Here is a 12023-nt window from a genome sequence, read left to right as displayed (position 1 = left end):
CTTATTTATATTTGGGACATCTTTATTGTCCTTTTGGTATCATTACACAGAATGAAAATACAGGCATTTAATAGATATAATTTGCAGATTCCAGAATTGTGTTTTAACATTATGCTTTTCACAGTAAGTCATATTGACACCTGCTTCTTAACATTACACAATTGTGACACCTAGTCCCTTGGCTAATTGCTGGGTTCTGAAAATTTCAATAGATAAATTTTATATATTTGTACCTGTGAGCGTATTATATTGCCTGTTCTGATTGTTATTCTGAATAACTAAACTAATGTATATGGGATATTCAGCAATACTTAAACAGAAGACGACAAAATGAAATAATGGCCAAAATCCAAGCAGCTATCATACAGATACCTAAACCTACATCAAATCGTACTTTGAAAGCACTCGAGGCCCAAAAAATGATGAAAAAGAAAAAAGAGGCAGAGGTAAGTGATAATCCTTTATTATTGTGCTGTGTTTGTCTTAACTGAAGAATGGTCTTTCTCTGAAACATACAGAGACCTTCCAAAACTTCACACTTGCTTTCCAAACTGTCTCTGACCTTGTCCTTTCTCATTTAGAATTCCTCCACTCTGTGCATATTCAGCTCATGTTATATTGTTATTTGTTCAGAACAAAGAATGTAGCTTTAGGCCAGGAATGACAGACTCCTATTAAATGGCAATCTGGACTCCTGTGTTGAAAAGGATTGTGTTGTGGTCAATAAGAGACTAGGTCAGAATAGCTGCTGTTGTAATGGATGGTGTCTTACCCACTTGTGTTGCTATAAAAGAATACCTGAGGCTGGGTAATTTATAAAGAAAAAGAGGTTTATGTAGCTTCTGGTTCTGAAGGATGAAAGATTCAGGAATGGGTATCTGGTAAGGGTCTTAGTAACGGGAAGGGGAAGTCAAGCCAGGATGTGCAAACATTACATGGGGAGAGAGAAAGTGAGAGTGGAGGATGGAGGGAGAGAGAAGAGAGAAAGTGCCAGGTTCTTTTTAACAACCAGCTCTCTTGGGAACTAATAGAGTGAGAACTCACCCTTAGGGAGAGAATCAATCTATTCATGAGGGAGAAAGAGAGTGAGAGAGAAGGTGCCAGGCTCTTTTTAACAACTAGCTCTCATGGGAACTAATAGAGTGAGAACTCACCCCAGAGAGGGCATCAGTCTGTTCACAAGGGACCCACCACGTGACCCAGACACCTCCCATTAGGTTCCACCTTCAACATTGGGATCAAATTTCATATGCTGTTTTCAGGGACAATCATCCAAACCATAGCAGGTCATACTGCCTTGGGTACAGCAGGGGCCAGTCAAGGTACATATAGCATACATATGCCATTCCTACTATATGTTTTTACTCAATTCCTCCGCATCGTCACACACTATTTTTCTATGAATCCCAGGAATGTTAAGTGACTTGTTGCTGTCAGTATATTTAAATTTAAGATACCTATACCAGTGACATTTTACTAGACCACATCAACTGTCAATCATTTCAGTAAGATACAATCTGATTGTGTTATAGTTTGATGCTAATTCCTGCAATTCACGCTGCATACTGCTACAATGATTGCTAATATTGTCCCATGTGACCTACAAAGATGATTAATAACTGCCATTTATTGAACATGTGCTGTATGTCAAGCTGTGGATCAGGCACTTCACTTAATCTTTAATTTGTAGACAACTCTCTAAGTAGGGTATTATTTTTCCTATTTTGTAGATGAGGAAACAGACCCAGGAAACTGACATAGTTTTACCCACTGCTAGTAAAGCAGAGACTGACAGATCTCTCTGATTCCTAAATGCATTGAATTTTACATTAATCCACATTTTTTTTGTTTTTTAAATAATACCAAAATATCCTGTACTTGGATTCTAAAATTACCACCTACAGAGGCTTTTATCTGACTCCATTTCAGTATCCACCTCTCATATGTCCCTCAGTTGATTAAAGTTTTGTTGTTGTTGTTTCTTTTTTTGTGATGGTCTTACTCTGTTGCCCAGGCTGGAGTGCAGTGGTACAATCATGGATCACTGCAGCCTTAATCTCTCAGGCTCAAGCGATCCTCCCACCTCAGCCTCCTAAGTAGCTGGGACTACAGGTGCTCAAGGCTGGTCTCAAACTCCTGGGCTTAGACAATCCGCCAGTCTCAGCCTCCCAAAGTACTTGGATTACAGGTGTGAGCCACTGTACCCAGACTGATTAAAGTTTTAAAAAAAGTATTTGTAAAATACAAAGGTGAGCTAAAGTTAATCTTCAGATAACAAATTAATAGTGTAAATAAGTTTGCATGAGAAATGTTTACAACACCTGAGACAACAATTTTTAAAGAAATATTTGACTTTAGGAGGCTAAGTTGGGAGGATTGCCTGAGGTCAGGAGTTTGAGACTGGCCTGGCCAACATGGTGAAATCCTATCTCTATTAAAAAATACAAAACTTAGCCAGGTGCAGTGGCACATGTCTGTGATCCCAGCTACTTGGGAAGCTAAGGCAGGAGAATCACTTGAACCTGGGAGGTAGAGGTTGCCTTGAGCCAAGATCGTGCCACTGCACTCCAGCCTGAGCTACAGAGTGAGAATCTGTCTCAAAAAAATAAATAAAAAAAAGAGAGAGAGAGAAAGAAAAAGAAATATTTGTATCCAAACATTTATGTCCTGACTCTTTGATAATCTTTATTCTAATGAAATAAATGTCTGTTGGTACCCTGTCAAGATCATGAAGTGAATGATTCAGAGGAGGCAATTTTCACATTCTTTTAGATGTAGTTAGCTTAGTCTAAAGGTAACAAATCAAAATTATAAAAATATTTTAGAATGCATCTTTTCATATCTTAAGTCCTAATTACCTTGAATTAGTAGTACATAGAACTTTGTAAACTTGAATGAATATGGTAAATGAAGGTTTTTTCAGTGGTTTTTAGAGGCAGAGAACTGATGATTAATTTTCTTTAAAGGATGTGGCCAATGAAATTAAGATGTTCGAAGCATTAATAAAAAAGGATCTCCAAGCAAAAGAAAGGTGAGATGTAAACTGTTTACAGAATCACAAAACTGCATTCTGTTCTACATATAGCTTTTGAATATTTAGAAATAGTTTATCTGGAAAAGCTATTCCAAGGATCTTTTCACTTCAGAGAATTTTGATTCAGAGAGTGTATTAGGGAAGATAAATGAGCTAAAGTTCAGATTGTTAACACTTTGATAAATATCTAGAATGTGACTATCATGGAATATAAAGTTGATTTATTTTTCTGTCCTATGTTTATTCTTCTAAGTTCACACATATTTTTTAAACATTCACTAAAATTGTTTCAAGGTACCTCTAATTTAAATTTGTCACATTAAAGCCTTTATTAGACTCTAGTTTTGTTTATATCAGGCTGTAGCCTCAGCAGTTAGCATAGAGACTAGCAGTAAGAAGTTGAGTGAACGAGTTCATTGAACAAATGTTACTAAAACAGACACTTCGATGGGTTTATGGAACAAACTTCCTCATTAATTGGCTTCATTTACCTAAAGATAAAGCTCCTTTATACTTTGTTTTCTATAGGGGGTCATTGATTCACAGAAAGTAATTCATTAGAGACCACATATGTAGGAGCAACTGGGTTTTCCTGCATTTTTAAATGGAAACTCTCCAAACTCTACGCATTTACATCTTATGAAATATGAGATGAATCTCTGTTAAAGAAGGTACTAATTCTAAAGAAAAGCAGAAACAAATTATATACTTCAGCTTCATATTAAAATTTTCTGAAGGAAGGGAGAGACAGTCAAATGAGGAGGCAAGGAAAATCAGAACCATAAGGAAGAAATGATGAAGTCAGATGTCAGAAAGAAAATCAAGCAAAATGGAGAATACTTATGTATATCACATTTCCTCCTACCCTCTGCGGAAACTTCTGATGCCCTATTTTGATTCTCACTTCCATTTATCAGTGTTGCTCCTGACCTGTAAAAACAACGTAATCCAGGTCTCCTCATTTATGCAGTCACTACCTGAACCCTAGCACACCTACCCTGACCTTGGCCCATGAAACTACCGATTTCTTCTAACTCTTTCACTCACCTCTCTAGCCACAGTCCCTGCGATAATAAACAGTTGGTGTCCACCAGAAAGGCCATCTTAAACTACTGAATACTGCTACCTGATGAATGCGACTTTCTGCAGCTCCCTGGCCTGCCCCTTTCCTGGGACCTCTCAAATTTCCACCCAGTTTAGCAACCAGAGTTAAGATAAAGCACAGCACTATCTTTCAGGCCCTGCAGCAATATCTATTTCTATTGGTTAATGTCCTTGCAATGTCAGCTATTAAGCTTCTTAAAGATCATCCCTGTACATTGCAGCTGCAAACATTTACCTGTTCCCTGTTGCCTTTGCCAACCCAACCAAACCTAGGTCTCTATCAGTTAGTTTTAGAACCCCCAAGACAACAGTGAATTAAATTAGAAGGAAATCTGCTTATCTCTCATGTAACAGAAATCAGAAGATAAGTGCCCCATAGCATATGCTGTAGCTCCAAGGTCATCAAGGACTGAGGCTCCTCCTTTCTTCACTTTTGCTTCACTGTCCTGTTGTGTGGTTTCCATCCTCAAGGTTACATTCACGATACAAGATGGTTGCTGGAACTCTGGCCATTTGTCCCATATTCCAGATATCAGGAAGGAAGACAGATAAAAAAAGTAGATATCTCCTATCTGAAATAGCTTCTTTCAAAAGCCTTCGCAGAAGTTTCATATAACATTTCTGCTTACATCTTACTGTAGAGAATTGGGTCATATGGCCACACCTAGCAGAATGGGAAGCTGGGAAAGGTAGTCTTTAACTGGGCACACTGTTTCCTTGCATAAAATTGGAGCTCTATTTTGAGAGAAAAGGGAGGGAAATAGTAGTGCCAGGTCCCGTTATCACAGAAACCTCCACTTGGTCCTGCCAAAGATTTCTAGCAGAGAGCACATGACATATTGACACCCTCACTTACAGCAGGAAGAGAAGGCCTGGGGCAGCTGAAGTCCCTGGGCCAGTTACCTCTCTGGCTGTGAACAGTTTATCTGAGAATCTAAATCCTTTCGGGTGTGTTACACCGCGTGTCTTTCGGCCTTAAAAAGAAAAATGTTGGGAAACGCTGGCCTAGAGCAAACTTTTCAAGAAAACAAAGGCTATGGCTACGATATAGGACCCTTCTTAAGCCATTTCATTAATCACTACTTTTTTAGTTCATTTTGAATCTTAGCTTAGAATCAAAAATGTTCTGGGCACATTGAGAAACTTCACACTAACTTAACACCAGAAGGCAATAAAATCTCCCAGCTGGAACCTCAGGCGTACTTTCTGCAGCTGCTTCTTTCATAGTCTGCTCCTGAACAGTTTCTCAGGATGCCACCTTAAAGTCCATTGTTTTTATGTGTGGAAGAATGAAATGATGCCTCAATCCCAGCAATGCAAGAGCTCTCAGGCTGCATTTCCCCCCACATAACAAGGTTTCTCCATGTTTTCATTTTTTAAGTGAATAATAAATACTGTCTGCTATTTGTTTTCTTTAGCTGGGATTATTGGCTTCTGTAATTTGGTATTTGGATTAATAGATTTATCAGAGGCTTTTCCCAGTAACTACTTTTTAAGAAATACAAATTTAACCAAGATTTCTGCTACTAATAGATTATACATATACAATTATTACATTCGATAAAGGTCTGGCAAGCAAACAGATAAAAAGAAAATATAATCACTGCCCTCAAGAAACCTACATCTAGTAAAATGAATATTTATTCGAGTATATAATGTGTAGCTTTTTTTCACCTTTATTGGAATAAGACAACAGATGGATGGGTTGACTAATTGATAAAGGAGAAGCAATATGTTAAGTATATTATTGATAGCATAAATGTTGTGTTGAGAGAGCTATTAACCCATGCTACAAGGCAGGATCTTTTACACAACACACTTAAGTACAAATATAATAATATTTTTGATGAAAGATCTAAAAGTGTTTTGCTATGCAATTAAATACTAAATCTTAATAGATAGGGGTAAGCTCTGTCTTTGGCCTTACTGAGTGCTTGGTACCTCCATAATTTGTGCTCAGCTCCTCTCACTGACAGAATGTAATCAAATGTGGAGCCTCTGCTGATAAAATGATCAGAACTTTAGTTTGATTTTTATACATGTATGGTGTTTTTTAGCATATTATTTGCAATTTAGCAGACATCTTCTTGCTAGGCATGCTAGGCACAGGTGCAGAGAGAAGAAAAATAGGCTATTTATTTTATTCACTAGGAGATCAGCTGGTAGGAGCAAACCTGCAAATTATGACCTATACTACAATATGGTCTGTATTATCAATATGCAGGTATTACATCATTAAACATTAAATATGAGTTAACTGTGTTTTTTACAAAAATACTTGTGTCTATATGAGAATTTATGACATCTCTACGCACTTTAATAATGTGTCCTTATTTTTCAAATAAGATTATAAATAATGTTGCAGACCAAATATGTTAATTACTTGTAACGAAAACAATGATTATACGTAATATAAAAATTCATTATTCCTAGATGAATAACATTATGGTATATCTTGTATTCTTTTTACTTTTTAAAGAGGATGCAGATGAAAATTGATGATTGTTTGATCTTTATGTACATAAAAATGTATCTTTTAATGATAAATTTAGAATGAATCTATGAATTGTATATTAAGCCACCATTTGTCTCACTAAATTGAATGTGTTTAACTTTCTGTTGGGAAGACTACTGGGTTCTTCCTGATCCTTTACGTTGTGGACATGAGATACGACAAGAGCTCTCAGTTGAGTCTTCTCAGTTGAGTCTCTAGGACATGGGTAAGAAGCCAGTTAGACCTGTGATTATGTGTGTGGCATGATAAGCAAGACAACTTTCAACTGCTGTGTTTTCAATAAGAGTTCAGCCACTATTCTAAGCTCTTAGAAATTCATCTGGGAGTTCATAGAGTAACTTGTACTTTCATAGGTGATGGAAGAGTGTAGTAGATGGAAACATCTGTATGTAGAAGTACTCTCTAGTGACCTGGCATTAGTGTGCCTGGTCTGCTGTTAGAGAGCTCTGCCTTCCCTGACACTTGGGTTATCAACAGTTTGCCTACTGTTGATTCAAAACAGAGGAGGCCAGAGGCCCAGAGCCAACAGGAACAAGAGGAAAAGAAATCCAGGATCTCTGGGTAGACTGAAAATCATAAAAAGTGAAAGAGCAGGCTGGTGCAGTGACTCACGCCTATAATCCCAGCACTTTGGGAGGCCGAGGCGGGTGGATCACCTGAGGTCAGGAGTTGGAGGCCAGACTGGCCAATATGGTAAAACCTTGTCTCTACTAAAAATACAAAATCAGCCGGGCATGGTGGTACGTGCCTGTAATCTCAGCTACTTGGGAGGTTGAGGCAGGATAATTGCTTGAACCAGGAGGTGAAGTTTGCAGTGAGCCGAGATTGCACCATTGCACTCCAGCCTGGGCAACAAGAGCAAACTTGTCTCAAAAAAAAAAAAAAAAAAAAACGCTGATGCTAAGGACCTCACAGAAAGAGAGTTTATAAAATGGGGTGAAGCAAATGGGATCTGTTGATAAGCTAAGGGTATCACACTGATTTCAAATATTTGCTTCAGTGCTTGTGTTAATAAATTAACAGTGAACTCAAAGGATCCCTCTCTTGAGGTCTTTCTCCATAGTCATAGATAGTGGCATGGAATCACATTATTTTTTAAAAATCTAAAATAAAAACTATTATTCTCAGTGCATCCAAGACTTCTTTAGATACAGCAGGCCACACAACTACTGATTTGTTAAATACTTACTCGGATGATGAGTACATTAAAAAAATCCAGAAACGCCTCGAAGAAGATGCTTTTGCACGAGAGCAAAGGGAGAAAAGACGACGGAAATTGTTAATGGACCAGTTAATAGCCCACGAAGCACAAGAGGTAAGATATTTAGATGAAGGTTAAGTAATAGTGCTGGGAATGCTACAAAATGTAGTCTTCTGTATACATAATATGTAGTTTATATATGTATTGTCTGCTGCTCTTCATCAAATGTCATTTTCACATCCTCACATCATAACAGTAAATACACTAGAAAAAAACTTGCCTATTTAATAAAGAATCTAAAATCTGGTGATGGTTATACAACATTGTGAATGTACTTAAGACAAATCTACACTTTAAAATGGTAAAGTTTATGTTATGTATATTTTACCATAATAAGAAATATATTAAAAGGAACGTAAAATCTGTATCTGCCATGTGTACTCTGTTGTTACTTTTAGTAGAAAAGGGGAATGAATGAAAACAACATGGAAAAAAAGTTGTTCTTCCTCTCCTTTTGTTCACCAGTCTATTCCAGTGGTTCTTAAAGTGTGATTACTGGGTGAGCAGCCACAGCATTGCCTGGGACTTTTAGGAATACAGATTATTGGTCCCCACCCCAGACTGGACCTGAAACGCTGGGGGTGGGGCCCAGTGATCTGTGCTTACAGGCTCTCTAGGTGATCCTGATGCCACTACAGCTCGAAGATCACTGATCATTTCTTACACTGAACACATATTTATTGAATGTCTATGCTTTAAGTACTTGTGATAGGCTCAGAGATATAACAGAGAGCAAGAATAACAAGATGCCAATCTCCCAGAGCTTTCTGTTTAGAGGAGCATCTACAAACAGCCAGTACATTGGAGTGCAAAAGTGCTATGCAGGTGAAAGGGGGTTTGGGGGGAGTGACACTTAGGAGAAGTCCATCTGGCTTGCTTCAGGAGACAGCATCTGGAGGACAATAGCAGAAGCATGGATAAGGGTCAGGAGTGAGCTAATTGAAGGTGAGGTGGTTGTGGTGGGGTAGGGGTGAGGGGCAGTTTCCAGGAGAGGCTGAAATGGTGGAAGGTGAAGTATGTTTCCAGGCAGAGACTATCACATGGAAAGATCAGACCTTTTAGCTAACTGAAAGTCACGTCATCTGGCAGGAGTCACCAGAGGCCAAATTATGATGAGCTTTGTAAGATACATAGAAAGAAATCGATTTTGTGATTACATGTTTGAATGCTAAGGGGCATAAGAGTGATCAGGTCAGACTTGCCTTTAGAAAGATCACTCTGGCTTTAGTTTGGAGACTAGATTACAGAAGGGCAATCCAAGTTCGTGGTTGCTGTAATTTGAGTAAGAGATTATCCTGATTTAAATTTAGTTTAGTGGCAATAGGGATTGAGAGAAGTGGCTTTAAGAGTGATTTTGGAAGTAAAATCAATAGGACTTAATGATTCGTTAGACATGGAACAGTGAAAAAGTGGGATGAAAAGCTGGATTTCTAGGTTGTGCACCTGGATGGATGGAGGTGTAATTTACAGAGGTATGGACAAAGTTGGGGTGGATGGTGATTTCAGCTGTGAATATAAATAGGACAAATATGTATATCTAAAAAGAACATTTGAAGATGCTTTTACTCATCTACCCATGTCTGGTCTGCTTGTTCACTGAAAAGAAATAAAAGCTTCATATTAATATGAAGAAATGAAGTTTATTAACGGATTCCACTCCTTTCTTAGTGAAAGCTCAAAAAATAGCTCTGGACAACTCTGCGCTAGAAAGTTATTTCTTCAAATTCAGATCTCTTCAAATTATATCTTTACTCAGTCAGTTTCGTCATCTCTTTTAATTAGAAGAATTTCAAATTATGAAAACTAGATAATTGAAAAGTTGATTTTAAAATAACTACCCATTTCAAGTTTCATTACCTGGCAATGAAATTTTGGACACACTTCTATCTATGTTCCAAAGTGCTTGCGTGTTGGCTGCAAGTTTTTTTCTCACTAGTTTTCTACTTATAATCTAGGCCTTGTGTTTGCCTGGAAAATGGAGTAAATGAATTCTTTCTGTATTTCCTCACTTTTCACTAGGATATTATTAACACTGAATTTTCAAACCTAGAGTTGGAGATATATTTACTAGTTCGGAAATCCAGCAACCTAAGGGACTTAAAAAAGAGTCGGGACTCTATATTTCCATCACAGAAATCTCCTCTTGTGCTGCTACTTTTCGGTGTGTGGGGAAGCTGCTGTTCCTAGAACCAGGCCTGAAGCATTTGCTGCATTCCCTCCATTCACCACCTGCTTTCCATGGAATCTAGTGAGCCCAGGCTTCTGTGCTGCTGACACAAGAGATGTTGGTTCACAGTCATGGAATGGAAAATTCTCATGTGCGCAATGGCTGGTTTTTCCATCAATTTTCCTCTCCTCCAAAGAAAAAATGATATATGTTAGGGCTAGGAATTCCTCTGCTTCCATTACCTGCTGCTTTTCACAAGCATGACGTACATAAATCCCATGTCAACCCTGGATGTTTTCTTCTGATGCCATTTCCACTTAATCTATTAGAAATGCCTCAAAATATCTTCCCTAGCTTTCAAGTTGTTCCAGTTTCCCCCTGGAATTTAAGTATTCCTGTTTTGGTTTGGGTGGTGAAGAGAGAGCCAGAGACCTGTGCTCAAGTTAATATCTTGCCTGCTGATTCATAAATATGTGGAATTATACAACTAAATGATGAAATTTAAAGTTAGAAAAATCAGTTTGACTTTTTAGAGGATAGGTTTTGAGAGTAGGAATGGTAAGGGAAGGTTTGGTAGAGAGGTCCTGAAGTTGTTCAAGATGGGTTGGTGTCAGTGGGTATGGAATGGAACGAGGGGTGACTTAAAAACGTACCTAGGAGGTACAATAGACTACTTCCTGAACAATTGAGTATTAGGAGTGATTAAGGGGAATGAACTCAGGGTGGCTCTAATGTCTTAGATCACAGAGTAGATTATTGTAGTATCATCAACTGAGTTGAGGAAATGTGGGGAGAGGACCAGGTCTGAAGGGGAGTTAGTGTATTTAATTTTGGACTTGTTGCGTTGAAGTACTTCATAGACATTTAAGTGGAGATATTCAAACTGGGAACATTTGGCTCCTACCTGGTTCTGTCGTCATTTGGCTAGTATCTTGTCTAGTTAAGATTTACTCCAAGTCAACCACCTCTGCCTTCTAAGAATCTTTTCTATGCTATTTCTTTGGAACTGGCATTTGAACACCAGGCCCTTCCCTCACTTCCTAACTAGAAGACCCTTGAATTCTTAGCTCTTAGGTCTTTCCTGCAGAGCCCTATTCCTCTATAGAGCTGCTCAGGCATCTTTGGAAAATTAGGCGGTGGTTGTAGACCAGAGTAAGTTCCTCCAGTGTCTAGATAGTTTTCTATGTCTTCCCTACGGAGTACTATAGATACGTCCTCTTTCCACATGATGTCTCTGTTTTGAAAGAGTGAGAGAGCTTGATAAGGCTTGGATATCATCTTCTATCTAAACCCATCATTTTACCTGACAAGAAATAGGCCCAAGAAACTGAGTTAATTGCCCAAGGCCACCCAGCTTATTATGACGACCAGGTTCTTTGATTCCCAGTTTAATGTTTTTTTCTACTGTTCATGTACTGGTCACCCTTCTATTCTCTTCAAACAGCCAAGAATACACCTAGTTTCTGTTTCAGATTATCACCATTCAGATTTTTAAGATAAGCAGTAGGTCATTTCCCCCAGCCTCTTATCCAGGCTTTGTATTCTGTCAGTTTTTATTAATAGCTTTTCCTCACATTGATATTGCACTGGTAACTAATCAGATCTGCAATCTTCAGCTGACAACAGCTGCATTTATTTACAACTAGTAGCAATGTTAAAATGTGTGTAACATAATCCTAAACTTCTGAAAACATGCTTTTAAATTTAGATTTACAGCACTTATTTTTGTTTAACTTTTATTTTAAATTCAGGGGTACATGTGCAGGTTTGTTGTATAGATAAACTTATGTTATGGGAGTTTGTTGTACAGGTTATTTCATCACCCAGATATTAAGTCTAGTATCCATTAGCTGTTCACCTGTTTTTAAAACCTTGAAAAAAATCACCTAATTTATTTTTAATAATATTTTGAATGAAGTAATAATTTATTTAAAGTGCTTGT

At 37.9% G+C, this 12023-nt stretch overlaps 1 protein-coding gene across 14 annotated transcripts in view; it reads left to right on the top strand.

Annotated features, from left to right (window-relative positions):
• The window catches only part of SPEF2 (sperm flagellar 2), a 206853-nt gene that overhangs the window by 30483 nt on the left and 164347 nt on the right, over window positions 1–12023 (top strand). For all 14 annotated transcript variants that reach the window (XR_004739958.3, XR_004739959.3, XM_078365609.1 and 11 more), the window contains 3 exons: window positions 306–446; window positions 2967–3031; window positions 7782–7968. Coding sequence is in view for 12 of the 14 variants with exons in the window: in XM_078365609.1 (XP_078221735.1) it covers window positions 306–446; window positions 2967–3031; window positions 7782–7968 (393 nt within the window). In the remaining 2 variants the exon portion in view is untranslated. The remainder of the gene's footprint in view (window positions 1–305; window positions 447–2966; window positions 3032–7781; window positions 7969–12023) is intronic.

This window comes from Callithrix jacchus, chromosome 2 (genome assembly GCF_049354715.1).
Source record: "Callithrix jacchus isolate 240 chromosome 2, calJac240_pri, whole genome shotgun sequence".
Taxonomy (NCBI): Eukaryota; Metazoa; Chordata; class Mammalia; order Primates; family Cebidae; genus Callithrix; species Callithrix jacchus.
Note: the sequence above shows the minus strand (reverse complement) of the source record. Positions and strands in the feature narration are given on the sequence as shown.